The 16,378-nt window shown below is 45.5% G+C and overlaps 1 protein-coding gene across 1 annotated transcript in view; it reads right to left on the bottom strand.

The window, feature by feature from the left end:
• AXL (AXL receptor tyrosine kinase) overlaps nt 1-16,378 on the bottom strand; it is a 66,723-nt gene that overhangs the window by 40,431 nt on the left and 9,914 nt on the right. The window contains 3 exon segments of the mRNA XM_087728161.1: nt 6,139-6,321; nt 7,160-7,260; nt 13,670-13,868. Of these exon segments, the coding sequence (XP_087584287.1) occupies nt 6,139-6,321; nt 7,160-7,260; nt 13,670-13,868 (483 nt within the window).

Here is a 16,378-nt window from a genome sequence, read left to right on the forward strand (position 1 = left end):
ACGGTATGTTATAACCCTCTAAACGGAAGGACAAATGTATAAGAACGACGAATGTAAAAAAAGAAGAAGGTGGAGCATTTTAAGAAGACCAAATTGGACAGCCACCTGTCTGAAATGGAATAGGGTCTCCTGCTTGAGCAGGGGGCTGGACTAGAAGACCTCCAAGGTCCCTCCCAACTCTGTTATTCTGTCGTCTTCTTTTTCAGTTTCTGGCTGAGCTCAGCCTTGGGCAGGGGGAGAAAAGGAGGGAAAGGGGGCACAAAGGAAGACCCTCTCGGTGGCTGCAATGCCAGCGGGGCCTCCTACAAGCAAGCTGAACTTCCTTCTGCCAAACCGCCGTGTCTGTGTTTCTCCTGGCATAGACAGAACCTCTCTGGCTCTGTGTCCCCCCTTCCCCCCCCCCCCCGGTTGTCTCTGGTCCAACAAGTTTGACGAGGCTGGGAAGATTTATCTCTGGGAATTTCATTTCTTTTCTACATTGGGACGGGTTTCAAAAGCCCTTTCAAACCTGTCTGACTGCATGAGGGAGGGGATTTTTTATAAGAGAGGGTGGGACTCTCTCCCCTCCTGCTTTAGAGAAAATTCAGGCTCCATCTCTCTCTTCTCTCTCATACTCTCTATTATCTATCATCTCCCTCCCTTCTTTCTCTCTTTCTCTCATCTATCCTCTTTCTCTCTCTCACACCTCTCTATCATCTATCTCTCTTTTCTCTCTCTTTCACTCTATCATCTCTCTCTCTTCTCGTTCTCTCTTCCCTCTCTTCTTTCTCTCTTTCTCTCATCTCTCTCTTCTTTCTTTCCTCTCATTCTCTCTCTCACTCTATCTATCATCTCGCTCTCTCTTCTCTCTCTTCTTTCTCTCTTTGTCTCATCTATCCTCTTTCTCTCTCTCACACCTCTATTATCTCCCTCTTTTCTCTCTTTCACTCTATCATCTATCATCTCTCTCTCTTCTCGCTCTCTCTTCTCTCTCTTCTTTCTCTCTTTCTCTCATCTGTCATCTCTCTTCTTTCTTTCCTCTCATTCTCTCTCTCTAACTCTCTATCTATCATATCTCTCTCTCTTCTCGCTCCCTCCTCTCTCTTCTTTCTCTCTTTGTCTCATCTGTCATCTCTCTCTTCTTTCTCTCATCTCTCATTCTTTCTCTCTCCCTCTCCCTCTCAATCATATCTCTCTCTTTCTCTCTCACACAATCTCTCTTTTCTTTCTCTATCTCATCTATATCTATATATCTTCTTTCTCTCTCACACTTTCTATTATCTCTCATATTTCTCTCTCACACCATCTATCACCTCTCTCTCTTCTTTCTCTCTTCACCTCATCTATCCTCTTTCTCTCTCTTTCTCTCTCTCACTCCTCTCTATCCTCTATCATCTCTCTCTCTCTCTTTCTCTGTCACTCTCTTCTTTTTATCTCTCTCATCTATACCTATATATCTTCTTTCTCTCTCACTCTTTCTATCATCTATCATATCTCTCGTTCTCTCTCTCTCTCACTCTCTTTCTCTCATCTCTCATCTCTCTCTGTGTGTCTGTGTCTATGTCTGTGCGGATGTGCGTCGGAATGCACAGGGAGAGTCCTTGACTTACAACCATTTGTTTAAGCGACTGTTCAGATTTATAACGGCCCTCAAAAAAAGGGACTTACGACTGTTTCGCGCACTTATCGCCGACGGTTACGTGATCCCAATTTAGATGCTTGGCAGCCACCCGGCATTTACGACGGTTGCAAGCTGGCTGGGGGGAATTCTGGGAGTTGGAAATCCACACATCTTAAAAGTTGCCTTACAACCATAGAAAGAGATCTGGTGTTTTTGTTGCCATCTCCCCGGAAGGGGCACAGCGGTATTGTAGTCTCGGCCCTCTCCTCTTCAGGCTGAGACGACTACTCAGAGCATTAATTGCTCAGTCCTCGGCACGCAAGCCCTCAATGGGGCTTTGTCTCTAAGCCTAAACACTCAACGTTGTGGTTTGACCGGGCCTCTTGCGACTACAAAGACCATTGAGGGACTACAAAGACGGTGGTAAGGAACGAGGGCATTTGGGAACGTTCCCCAACCGCAACTCTCCTCCAGAGCTGCTCCCTGCTCCCTACGATTGCCCAGTCATCAGAAAAGGCTGGGAGTTGTGATCAAACCAGGAATCCACAGTAGCCAACACCAATTTTGGTGAGCGGCTTGTTTTGAAAGCAAAAGGCACCAGATGGTAAATGGGTAGGAAGGAAAAAGGGACTCGGCTGTTTAAGATCTGGAGACCAGCAGAACCTTAGTGGAGTCCTTAATGCTCTCTTGTCACGGTGGTTTTCTTGCAGACGTTTCATTACTTGACTAGGTAACATCATCAGTACTAATAGGCTAGCTTGTCGATCAGAAAGGTCGGCAGTTCAGCGGTTCAAATCCCCAGCGCCGCGCAACGGAGTGAGCTCCCGTGACTTGTCCCAGCTTCTGCCAACCTAGCAGTTCCAAGGCACGTAAAAAATGCAAGTAGAAAAATAGGAACCACCTTTGGTGGGAAGGGAACAGCGTTCCGTGCATCTTCGGCGTTTAGTCATGCCAGCCACATGACCACGGAGACGTCTTCGGACAGCGCTGGCTCTTCGGCTTGGAAACGGAGATGAGCACCACCAGTGGTGGGTTCCTAACCAATTTACTACTGGTTTGCTGAGTGGTTGTTTTGACTTTGGGCCAATCACCAGGAGACAGTGAGTTCTAGTTCTGCCTTAGGTAGGAAAGCCAGCTGGGTAATTCTGGGCTAATCATAAGGAGACGTGGAAGTTCTAGTCCTTCCTTAGGCTCAAAAGCCAGCTGGTTGATTTGGGGCCTCCCTCTCAGCCCAACCCACCTCACAGGATTGTTGTTGTGCGGAGATACAGGATGAGGAATAACTATTAGGCATGTTCACCGCCCGGAGTTCCTTATAAAGTGATAACGGTGGAATAAAATTCTGATCAATCAATCAATCAATGAGAAGCAGCTGGAATCAAGTCAAGCTTCTTCTCCAAAGGAGACAGGACAAGAAGCAATGGAGGGAAACTAAGGAGAGAAGCAACCTAGAACTAAGGAGGAATTTCCCCACAGTGAGAACAATTAATCAGTGGAACAACTTGCCACCAGAAATTGTAAATGCTCCAACACTGGAGGTTTTAAAGAAGATGTTGGATAACCATGAGTTTGATATGGTATAGGATTTCCTGCCTGAGCAGGGGGTTGGACTAGAAGACCTCCAAGGTCCCTTCCAGCTCTGTTATCCTTCCTTCCTTCCTTCCTTCCTTCCTTCCTTCCTTCCTTCCTTCCTTCCTTCTTCCTTCCTTCCTTCCTTCCTCCAATACTGGAGTTTTTAAGAAGAGTTTGTCGGAAACAGTATAGGATTTCCTGCCTGAGCAGGGGGTTGGACTAGAAGACCTCCAAGGTCCCTTCCAGATCTGTTATCCTTCCTTCCTTCCTTCCTTCCTTCCTTCCTTCCTTCCTTCCTTCCTTCCTCCAATACTGGAGTTTTTAAGAAGAGTTTGTCGGAAACAGTATAGGATTTCCTGCCTGAGCAGGGGGTTGGACTAGAAGACCTCCAAGGTCCCTTCCAGCTCTGTTATCCTTCCTTCCTTCCTTCCTTCCTTCCTTCCTTCCTTCCTTCCTTCCTTCCTTCCTTCCTTCCTTCCTTCCTTCCTTCCTTCCTCCAATACTGGAGTTTTTAAGAAGAGTTTGTCGGAAACAGTATAGGATTTCCTGCCTGAGCAGGGGGTTGGACTAGAAGACCTCCAAGGTCCCTTCCGACATCTGTTCTGAATGATATCCTGCCAGCTCTCGGCCAGAGGAAGGGTAAGGCCAGGTGCCAGGTGACAACACGAAGAAATAAATGGCAGGCCCCCTTCTCTTGCCTGGGAAGTGTGTGATTCAAGCCACCATCCAGCCTGGTCTTCCTAGAACCTGGGGAGACTTCTCAACACCCCTCTCATTGCATTAAACCCCTCTTGCATTTGCCCCCCCCACTGCAAGGTTACAGAACAGGAGTGGGGGGGGGGAGAACATGTAGGTTCAAAACAACCGGGCCTATCACACCGTTGTGCCTTTGTTTCCCTGTCTCTTTTGCGCAAGCAGGTAGATAAACTCCAGCTCCTCTGCTTGCCAACTGGCCAAACAGTCTTTGGTAACCTTGGCCCGGCCAGTTCCCACGCTTGGAGCAAGCCCCTCCCCGGCCTGAGCCATGTGTGTGTGTGTGTGTGGAGGGGGGGAAACCGTCCCTCTCCATAGAAAACGAGGACAAAGGACGTCGCAAGTTGGGGACAAGCCAGACATTCAGAGGAGGGGGACGGGAGAAGAACAATGAACAAGGACATGGAGCCAGGAGGGGGTGGTGGGGGTGGCGGGGGGGCTGGACGAGGCTGAATGGCGGGGAGAGGAAGGGGGTCTTGCATGCACCGCCGAGCCCCCCTTTTTTTTCCTGCCGCTGTCTTCTCGCTGGTGGGAAAGGCAAATCCCCTCTCGGCAGCCAATGCAGTGCAGAGCCCAAAAGAAAAAGCCACTTTTTACGGCTTCGTTGGCCAGATTTAAAAATAATAATAATAGGCGGACGATGAAAGCCATGCAACCGGGGGGGGGGGTGAGGGGGATGGAAAAAGGCCCCCTTTTGAACCACAATTCCCCCCTCCCTCCTTTCAGCCCCACAGCTATTTTCAGCCCTGGAGTCTGGAGCAGAGTGAAAGAAAACCCCAAAGAATGGGGTTTTATTGAGCAAAGTGGCCGACCCCTCCGGCGTTGGATTCGTGGTGTTTGTGGAAGACGCTAAACGGCCATTGACGGTGTTCAGACAACACACAAAGCACCCCGAACCGTGCAGCCGCATTTGGGGTGGTTGGGAGGCGTCGACGGGGTCTCAGGGTGCCCAGGAACCCTGCCAACTCAGGAAGGGCCATTCAGAGCCGGGACCCGCAAGGGAGAGGTGGCATTCAGATAATCACCCTGTGTCGTGACTGCTTAAAAGCATTGGTTAGTGGAACCAGCCACAAAGAGATTGTCTATTCTTGGTTTGTCTTAGTGGCCTGCCAAGGTTCCTGTTGAAAATCTGCAGAGGTGTGGGAAGGGGAGATGAGGAGAGGGGAGGGAAGGGAAGGAGGAGAAGGAAAGGAAAGGAAAGGAAAAAAGGAAAAGAAAGGAAGGAAAGGAAACAAAAAAGGAAAGGAAAGGAAAAGAAAAGGAAGGAAATGAAAGGAAAAAGGAAAGGAAGGAAAGGAAAGGAAAAAAGAAAGGAAAAAGGAAAGGAAAGGAAGGAAAGGAAAGGAAAAAGGAAAGGAAGGAAAAGAAAGGAAAAAGGAAAGGAAAGGAAGGAAAGGAAAAGGAAAGGAAGGAAAAGAAAGGAAAGGAAGGAAAGGAAAGGAAAAAAAGAAAGGAAAAAGGAAAGGAAAAAAGAAAGGAAAAATGAAAGGAAAGGAAGGAAAGGAAAGGGAAAAAAGAAAGGAAAAAGGAAAAGAAAGGAAGGAAAGGAAAAGGAAGGAAAGGAAAGGAAAAACGAAAGGAAAAACGAAAGGAAAGGAAGGAAAGGAAAAAGGAAAAGAAAAAAGAAAGGAAAAAAGAAAGGAAAAAGGAAAAGAAAGGAAGGAAGGAAAGGAAAAGGAAGGAAAGGAAAGAAAAAAGGAAAGGAAAAAGGAAAGGAAAAAGGAAAGGAAAAAAGAAAGAAAAAAGGAAAGGAAAGGAAGGAAAGGAAAGGAAAAAGGAAAAGAAAAAAGGAAAGGAAAGAAAAGGAGGGAAAGAAAAGGAAAAAGGAAAAGAAAAAAGGAAAGGAAAGGAGGGAAAGAAAAGGAAAAAGGAAAGGAAAGGAAAAAGGAAGGGAAAAGAAAGAGGAAAGGAAGTCAGGGAAGGGGAGGGGCGGAGAGGGAGGAAGGAAGGAAGGGGAAAGGAAGGGAATTGGGGGGAATTGCTAACAAGCCATCGTCCCCCATTCAAACGCCAACCTTTAAGCACTGGTTGTAATTTCTCACACACTCCAAGAACCCTCGTTGTAACTCCAGGACCAGCTGCCGTGGAGCATGGATGCCATCCTCTCAGCTCTCCTGGCTGACAGCCTCCACCCTTCCCCTGGCAGTTGCTGCCTCTCAAAAGGTGTCCGTTTCCGAGAGAGATGAACCCGGCGTGGCATTTAGCTGACTCACCTGTCACCCGCAAGATGGACGGGGTCTCTGCCAGGGGGTCCGCCAAGGAGTTCAGGGGAACGCTGTCCTGCAGCCAGATCACCAAGACGGGTTCGGGGGGTCCCTGGGCTGCACAGCTGAGGTTGAACGCAGCACCGGCTGTGATCTCCAGATCTTGGGGCTCCTCGGAGAAAAAGGGGAGGCCTGGCCACAAGAGAGAAGAGAAACAGCGTGAACAAACGAGGTGTGTTGCTAATTTGGGTGAACTGGTAGTGGAAATTGGGACTGGGTCGACGAACTGGTAGGGACGGCAGGCTGGCCACGCCCCAAGACCAATTCCCCAGTCACCAGTGCCATTGCCAGCATGGTTTTTAGCCAGTGTATAATGTTCTGCGCATGTGCAGAACAATTCACAGGCAACTGCACATGTGCAAGCAATGCACAAGCAATGCAGGTTGCGCGCACGCGAAGCGCACCGGCAGTAACGCCGGCAGCAACCCACCCCTGGTTCACATGTGGCGCTAAACCGCCATTTCTTGGACAAGCCGTGATGGCAACGCAAAGCCACGATGGGCTGGTTCACATGAAACAAAGATGAAGAGTGTGTGTGTGTGTGTGTGCCAAACCAGGATGTTGTGTTCAACAATATCCAAACAAGAACATCTTGGCTTAGTCTTATCTAGGAATCAAGTGTTTTTCAACCTTAGCGGCTTGAAGATGAGTGGACTTCAACTCCCAGAATTCCCCAGCCAGCCAAGCTGGCTGGGGAATTCTGGGAGTTGAAGTCCGCTCATCTTCAAGTTACCGCAGTTGAGAAATAGTGCCTAGATAATTTCCCTCAATTTAGTAGCCCCGTTAAAGAGCCAGGAATGGAATAATGGATATTTGTGAAAAGTACATTATTGAAAAGGGAATTAAACCTCCAGCCATTTATGCCGCTTGCTCCTTGAGGCCGTCAGTGAATAAGATGCTCAATTTCTGAGCATGGCTGTGCCTCCCCAGGTGTCTACGGGGGAGTGACTGGCCCTCATGTTACATTTACCTTCTAACTGCAGGTAAGCATCTTCGGAAACCAATTTAGATCCATTCACCGAGGCCACACACTGGTAATTTCCCATGTCCGAGAGCTGGAGGGAGGAGATGCTGCAGGGAGAGGTGGGGGGGGGGAGAGATGGGGAGAGGGAGTGGAAGAGATGAGGATAATGGTCAGCAAAGCGGTTTTGAGCATAGATTGTGTTGTCCACGAGACTGGATGCATGGGAAATCCATGCCTGAGCTGGCTTATCAAAATTAAGCCAATGCTTCTCAATCTTAGCAGCTTTAAAATGCATGGACTTCAACTCCCAGAATTCCTTAGTTAGCATATGTGGCCTTCAACACCCAGAATTCCTTAGATTGCTTACGTGGACTTCAACTCCCAGAATTCCTTAGTCAGTGTATGTGGCCTTCAACACCCAGAATTCTCTAGATTGCTTACATGGACTTCAACTCCCAGAATTCCTTAGTCAGTGTATGTGGCCTTCAACAGCCAGAATCCTCTAGATTGCTTACGTGGACTTCAACTCCCAGAATTCCTTAATCAGTGTATGTGGCCTTCAACACCCAGAATTCTCTAGATTGCTTACGTGGACTTCAACTCCCAGAATTCCTTAGTTAGCGTATGTGGCCTTCAACACCCAGAATTTTCTAGATTGCTTACGTGGACTTCAACTCCCAGAATTCCTTAGTCAGTGTATGTGGCCTTCAACACCCAGAATTCTCTAGATTGCTTATGTGGCCTTCAACTCCCAGAATTCCTTAGTCAGCGTATGTGGCCTTCAACACCCAGCATTCTCTAGATTGCTTATGTGGACTTCAACTCCCAGAATTCCTTAGTCAGTGTATGTGGCCTTCAACACCCAGAATTCTCTAGATTGCTTACGTGGACTTCAACTCCCAGAATTCCTTAGTCAGTGTATGTGGCCTTCAACACCCAGAATTCCTTAGTCAGCATATATGGCCTTCAACTCCCAGAATTCCTTAGTCAGCATATTTGGCCTTCAACACCCAGAATTCTCTAGATTGCTTACGTGGACTTCAACTCCCAGAATTCCTTCGTCAGCATATATTAACTTCTACACCCAGAATTCCCCAGCCACCATACGGGGTCGTACGTCACTTTTTTTTCAGCTCCGACATGATTTACAACAGTCAAACGGTCGTAAGTCTTGTCAATTCAGTCTTGCCAAGACTTAAAGGGGTCTCCAAGACCCTTGGGACCAGACCCAGAGGAATGAAAACATAATTTTAGCAAAGGGAGGGAATAAATGTTCTTGAGATCTAACATCCTCCAGGCAAGCTTGTTTTTAAAACAAAGCGACTTTGATGCATTCATTTGTCAAAAAAGGGGGGGGGGGACAAATTTGGATTGCCTGACGGTGGCGCCATCTTGACTTTTTCGACCTTCCTTGCCTCACCGCCGCCGACACAAAAGCTTTGGCAAAGCCGATGGAAAAGAAAAGAATCTCAGTCTGATGCAACCGGAACTAAAAGTTCGGAGGATGCAGTTTTCATCGACTTAGGGGGAAAGTTTTCAAGGTTTTATTTTTGCGGTGGGGGAGTTAAGCGTTTATCATCAAGAGAAGGTCAGGAACCTTTTAGTCACTTAAAATCAGGGTCCTTTCCACTTCGGCTTCCTCCCTGCCCTGCCTCTTCTTCCCTCTTGCAAGGTCAGCGGAGAAAACTTGCAGAATCGATTCTGCTTCTTTGGGGGGTAGTTTTGTCTCAAGCAGGCCACTTCCTTTAAACAATTTTTTGTTTTGTTCAGCAAAATTGGTTCCCCCCCTGCCCCCCCATGGCTGTTTATCACAACCGAGTCCCAGCCTGATTCTTTGCAAAGCCAACTCCCCCACCCCACCACCACCCCGGCAAGCAAGAAAAGGAAAATGATGGAAAAGAAACTTACGTTTTTTACAAAAACAACAACAACTCAGATTCGCTGATGCCACATAACGAATGGGCAAAGTCAATTTAAAAGATGCAACGTGTTTTTTTAAACAGAATAACAGAGTCAGGAAGGGACCTTGGAGGTCTTCTAGCCCAACCCTCTTGCTCAAACAGGAGACCCTATACCAGTGATGGTGAACTTTTTCGGCATTCAGTGCCCAAACCGGAAATGCGTATCCATATGTCTGCATGTGCGCACGCCCGAACACTGGAAACCAGAATACCAGCTGGCCAGCGCGCACATCACTGTTTTTTAGCTGTTTGGGGGGCTGTTTTAGGGCTGTTTTTCGGGCCATTTTCAGGCTGTTTTTGTAATGGTCTTCACGGGCACCGGAGCGTCTGAAAATGGCCTGAAAAAGCCCCAGAAAATGACTTCGTTTTTTGCCATTTTTCGGCCCTTTGGTGCCCACAAACACCAGCTGGCCAGAGCATTTGTGCGTGCTGGAAACCAGAAGAGCAGCTGGCGAAGGCACCCGTGCCCCCTATACCAACTTGCCCACCTCTTTAATAAAAATGAACGCCCAGGGAAGCTGAAAACCGTGTAGCCTTCAGCTCCCAGAACTCCCCAAGCTAACATGTCCTAGAGTGAGTTATTAGCTTTCAAGTTTCTATCCCTCATGGGGGTCAGAAAGAAGATCCGGTGTAAAAAAAAAAAAAACTGAACGGGCTGACTTGAAGTTCCTTTGAATAAAGAGGTTTGCATTCATTAATGGAGGAACGTTGGGGGAAGCATTGCTTGAGAGAGAGAGAGAGGGAGGGAGGGAGGGAGGGAGAGAGAGGGAGATGAGAGAAAGAAGAGAGATGATAGATGAGACAAAGAGAGAAAGAAGAGAGAGATGATAGAGAGTGAGAGAAAAAAGAGAGAGATGATAGATGATAGAGAGGAGTGAGAGGGAAAGAGAGAGAAAGGATAGATAAGGGAGAGAGAGAAAGAAGAGAGAGATGATAGAGAGTGAGAGAGAAAAAGAGAGAGATGATAGATGATAGAGAGGAGTGAGAGGGAAAGAGAGAGAAAGAGGATAGATGAGAGAAAGAGAGAAAGAAGAGAGAGATGATAGAGAGTGAGAGAAAAAAGAGAGAGATGATAGATGATAGAGAGGAGTGAGAGAGAAAGAGGATAGATAAGGGAGAGAGAGAAAGAAGAGAGAGATGATAGAGAGTGAGAGAAAAAAGAGAGATGATAGATGATAGAGAGGAGTGAGAGGGAAAGAGAGAGAAAGAGGATAGATGAGAGAAAGAGAGAAAGAAGAGAGAGATGATAGAGAGTGAGAGAAAAAAGAGAGAGATGATAGATGATAGAGAGGAGTGAGAGAGAAAGAGGATAGATGAAAGAGAGAAAGAAGAGAGAGAGATGATAGATGATAGTGTGTGTGAGAGAGAGAAATATGAAGAGATAATAGAAAGTGTGTGAGAGAAAGAAGATATATAGAAATAGATGAGATAGAGAAAAAGAAAAGAGAGATTGTGTGTGTGTGTGTGTGAGAGAGAGAGAGAGAGATGATAGATGAGAGTATGTGAGAGAGAGAGTGAAAGAGAAAGAGAGAGAGAAAGAGAGAGAGAGAGAGATGGTCAACTTAGGCGTCACGCTAAACGGAGGCTTCTGAACAAACCACAATAGGCCAGCTTCACCCGTGATGCTCCCTTACAAACCAAACATGAAGACCCATTAAAATTTAGGATGCTGGAAGAACCCAATCCTTGTCTCTTGGGTCAAGAAGAGGGAGGTCACAAGGGGAGAGGCGGGAGGAAACAGGGCCAAACGTCCGTATGCTGGCTGGAGAATTCTGGGAGTTGAAGTCCCCAAGTCTTAAAAGTTGCCAAGTTTGGGGTCCCATGCCTTACAGGCTTCGAGCGAGTGTCCCGTTCCCCACGTGACTTGGCCTGTGGGTCCAAAAAAGCCGGAGAAAGCCACGTGAGGGAGAAGGCGCCAGCCAGATGGACTTCCACCCAGCAGTTCCCCAGTTCTGCTGTTGAGCAACTGGAACCAATATTTCCCATGAATCATCTTAACCCATCTGGGACCAGCTAGCAGACTTCAAGACGCCCCGTCTCCCCCAGCCAGCCCCCATTTCCACGAGGAAGAGAAGAACCCATTCACGTGGAGGAGGAAGTCTATCATCCAAGCTTCATCTCAACTTTGCCCATGCTAAGAGGACTCTGAGGCTTCTATTTTGGGTCAAAAGTGGCCATCTCTTGGTCTTGGATTCCCTTGGATTTCAAAACCCATCACTCCCAGCCTCCCCAATCTCTGGTCTTGGGCTTCTTGGATTCTCTTGGACTTCAAAACCCATCGCTCCCAGCCTCCGCCCTCCCTTTGAGGAGGAGAAATGAGAACGAAGGGTTCACTTCCTAGATTGTTTTAATGAAGGTTCAACAACCTTCAAATGCTGGTTAAAGGAACATAATTTAACAAATATTACTTTAGCTCATGATGCTACTAGGATTAATAATAAATGGGACTTCGGAATTCAAACACTTAGCCCCCTTACATAACACTCCATAATTTAATAAATACAGATAGTTTTCGGCATACAACAATTTATTCAGTGACCGTCTGAAGTTACAACAGCACTGAAAACAGTGACTTATATGACCATTTTTCACACTTGGCGTCTCCGTGGCAACGTGATTTTGCATTTGGATGCTTCACAACTGACTCACATTTATGACGGTTTGCCATGTCCCACGGTCCCGTGATCCCCTTTTGCGACCTTCTGACCAACCAAGCCAGGTTGACTTCATAACCGTGTTACTAACTTAGCCACTGAAGCGATTCACTTAACAACGGCGGTGAGAAAGGTCGCAAAATGGGGCAAAACAACTGACTAGCTTAGCCCACAGACATTTTGGGCTTCAGTACAGGATTAGCTGTACTATTTCAGCTCGTGGTGCTACGAGAGTAATAATAATGGGACTTTAGAATTCAAACAGACGGTCACGTAACACCTCATTGTTCAGAAAAAGGACAAAAATGTCTGGATGGTGGATGTGAAGACAGCAGAAGAATGGGAAAAAACAGGAGAAAAATCCCAAAATACGAAGACCTGCTAATAGAATTAGAACAACCGGGGCCAAAGAAAGCCAAGATGGTCCCAAAAAGAATTGGCACCTTAGGTGCAATGCCAAAACATCTGGCATGCCACTTGTACCCCATCGGCATCCACAAATTCACCATCAAAATATTGCAAAAGGCTCTCACAGTGGATGAATGGCTGCAGGAATTGGCAGAGATGGATGGCTTGCATTATAGACAAAAATAAACATTTTTTTTTTTTTCCTATTTGGGAACTTCTACTGGACTTTGTGCTCGAGGTGGAGGGGTGGGAAATGAAACTTTGATTTTGTGTTTTACCGACAGGTTTCTTGTTTTAGAAATGGTGAGTTTATAGTGTGAGCTAAAAGCAAAAAAATTGAGGTTGGATCGCAGTGGTGGGTTTCAAAAATTGTTGGAACCTACTCTGTGGGTGTGGCCTCCTTTGTGGGAGTGGCTTGCCACCCATGTGACTGGATATGAAATTATGAATTAGTACTTAGGTCGGTCCAAGTAGCTATTCAGAAACTCTGGCATCGAAGCATGCAAGTTTTAAAGCTGTCAAGTTACAAGATCCTTGCACCCCTAACCCTTTAGAAAAAAAAAACTAGGGGTCTTCAAAGCTAACAGCTTTAAGACTTGTGGACTTCAACTCCCAGAATTCCTCCTCCAGTCACGTTGGCTCAGGAACTCTGGCATTGAAGCATGCAAGTCTTAAAGCTGTCAAGTTACAAGATCCTTGCCAGTGGTGGGTTTCAGAAAGTTTTGGAACCTCTTCTGTAGGTGTGGCCTGCTTTCCGGGTCCACTGGTGGAGCCTCTTCTAACTGGTCCGGTAGATTTGACGAACCGGTTCTACCGAATAGGTGCGAACTGGTAGGAACCCACCTCTGGTTGGATGTTATCATTTTATTCTCCTGCACCAAAGGAAGTTGGAAGTCCATGCCTTTTTTTTTCTTTTCCCCACACTTCCTACTATTTTTATTTGTACTAATACATAAATAAATAAACTTTGGAGAGAGAAAGAAAATGGCAAAAGACTGACATCCTTGGACAATAACCTTTAACCACACCTGCTTATCTCGGGTTCTTGGAAGGGACTCTCGACAGGTGGATAAAAATACCAAATTCATACTAAACATCTTATTTATATCGTCAACCATAATTAATTGCAAAGGTTGGAGGCTGAAGGAAAAAACCAAATACTTGTTAACATGGGATTTGTTTTATCAATGGCTAATTAATAGAAACAGAAGTTAGAAATTTAAAAGCATAAAAGAATGACTAATCATATTAGAAAGGTTGGCTAAAATAGATAATCAAACACCACTATTATTATGGGACCATTATTAATGCCGTGTATATTATTATTATTGTTGTTGTTGTTTCTCAAAATTAACTGCTCCCAGACCACACACTCTTTATGTAGACATTGATTTTTTTTAATGTTTATATAACACGTTGAGTTATTTGTAAAAACAAACAAACAAATAAACTGGCCCATTAAAACCCTGCCAGCCAAGTTGCCCGATGCTCACCTCAATTCGCTGGTGGTCATCCATTCTTCTTCGTCCAAAGGCACCTGGATCTGGTTAATGTTGGCAATTTCGAAGGCCTCACCATCCTTCAGCCAGCTGATCTCCGGTGCCTCGCCCAGGGCCAGGACCGAGCAGGTGAGCTTCACGTCCTTCCCCAAAGACGAGGTCAAATTCGACGGACTTTCATGGAAGTATCCCGCTAGGAGGGAAGAGAAGGAAGTTGAAATCCTCCGATTGGGAGAGGCGGTAGCACAACATCGCAACAAGCAAAACCAGGAATTTAGCTCTCAAATCTGTAGGTTGACTGGATCCGGAGGATTAGCCTATACAAGTCGTCTTCGCTTAGCGACTGTCTCGTTTAGTGACTGTTCATAGCTATGTCGGTGAGGAAAAACCAACTTTGCACCAGTCCTTTGTAGGTGTGTAAAGAAAAGGAAAGCTGAAGTAAGATTGTAAGCACAGTAATGGTTTTGCTTGGCAACCGCTTCGCTTAATTGCTGATCTTAGTTGTGGTCAAACACAAATTGCAACAAACAAACAAACAAACAAACAAACAAATGGAAACGGATCACGTATAAAAAATGAAAATCCATGCAACTTTATCAGAAAGTTGCCACTCAAACCAATACAGGAGAACCAACGTACATACATCAAAAACATCTCACAAACTACCTGGGAAAATCTGCACTTATCAATGATGGGAAGAATTTCTACAATTAAAATGAACATTCTGCCTAGAATTCTATACCTGATTCAGACAATCCCAATCAGATTGGGTAAGGACTTTTTTCAAGATCTAAATAAAATAGTTTTGAAATTTATTTGGCAAGGGAAAAAAGCTAGAATAAAACTTAAACTACTACAAGATGCTAGATCTAGAGGAGGATTTGGGCTACCTGATTGGGAGCTATACTATCAGGCAATGTGGATTAAGGAATGGATATCATTAAAAAAACCTCTAGATTATTGAATGTAGAAGGTCACGACTTATTGTTGGGATGGTATGCTTTCTTATGGTATAAGGGAACTAAATCACATGGTTACTTTAGAAGACATTATATAAGGGAGGCGTTGTTGTTAAACTGGGAAAAGGTTAAAAGATTACACTATTTGAAAATTCCAGTCTGGATATCAACAATTGAAGCATTTTCATATCCGATAATATATAAAAAAGGAACAAACAGTCAGATATATAGAATTATTGAATACAGAGGGTGAGCTCAAATCTATTCAAGAGTTGAAACAAGAAGGGATGGAAATGAACTGGTATTCATATGTACAGATACAATCTAGATAGAATGAAGATAGAAAAACTAAAGGTCTTTATAATAAAATGACCGAGTTAGACAAAATTTTAACAGGCACTGATGAAAAAGTAATTAAAAAACTATATGGATATTTATTGGAGTTTAAATTGCATGAAGAACAAGTTAAAGAAACTAAAGAAGTCACCTTCAATATACAGTGTAAGGGCAGCAACAGTCACTATATATGTAGGACAGAAAGTTGAGTTGAGTTTGAGTTGAATTTATTAGATTTGTATGCCGCCCTATTCCCAGGGGGACTCGGGCGGCTAACAAACTAATAGAGGATGGGGGTAATACAAAAAAAGACAAACAAGACAAAAAGCAAAATACAAGAACAGATTAAAACACCACAACAGCCACAACAATTCGAGTGGGGTTGGGAACTCATCAGCCCCAGGCCTGCCGGAACAGCCAGGTCTTGACGGCTTTGCAGAAAGCCTGAAAGGTGGTAAGGGTCCGAATCTCCACGGGGAGATCGTTCCAAAGGGCTGGAGCAGCCACAGAGAAGGCAGAAGAGTAGCAGAGTTCATCCGTGAACTCCAATTACCAGTCAGAAGATAAGATGAAAAACTCCTTAAACTCACAACACATGGCTAGACTCAACCATGGTTGCACCTGTGAGCACCCTAAAACAAGCACAACCCCCCCCCCCCAAAAAAAACGTTCAGGAATTCCTGGAAGCTTGGCACTAATCAGCCATCGATGGATAGAGAGAGATAAATCATATTTGCACACTGTCCCAAAGAGACAATAAGAAAAGCTAAGAAAGAAACAAGGCGTCCTTTCCAGCAACCAGCACCCAGATAAGCAGGGATTAATACCAGACAAACAATCTGGCAGAAAACAATACCCTAATCAAGGAATTGCCAGGAAGAAAATAATCTTCCCACCAGTATTGTCAGGACAAGCTACTATGTAAATAGAGAGCATTGATGTTATCTAGTTGTGTATTGAAACATCTGCATAAAAACCAAGAAGCTCAGAGGGCACCAAGGAACCCACATTTTAACCGTGAACTACATATAATTTTCTGGCAGTTGCCTGGATTAGTTCTTGCAGTTTTCTTGGCAAGGTCTTTTTGGAAGTGGTTTGCCATTATGTCCTTCTTAGGGCTGAGAGAAAGGGGCTGGCCTAAAGTCACCTAGATGGCTTTATGCCTAAACAGGGACTAGAATATATGGCCTGCGCTGGTTTTTAAGATTGATGCCTTCGCCGCTAAACCAAACTGGTTCTTACTTTGGAATGTACCAATTTGAGGCAGCTGGAGGGAAGAGTGGCATTTTGATCTGGTTGGCTGCAGTTGTACATGCTCAGCTGGATGATGCCAGCCCTACCCACCTAATGATGGCTCAGGTGGGGCATGGCACCCCGCATAAATGCCAGATGAACCTGGAGAGAACAG

Source organism: Thamnophis sirtalis, unplaced genomic scaffold (assembly GCF_051295495.1).
Source record: "Thamnophis sirtalis isolate CommonGarterSnake01/CBP01778 unplaced genomic scaffold, rThaSir2_p1.2 scaffold_13, whole genome shotgun sequence".
Classification (NCBI taxonomy): domain Eukaryota; kingdom Metazoa; phylum Chordata; class Lepidosauria; order Squamata; family Natricidae; genus Thamnophis; species Thamnophis sirtalis.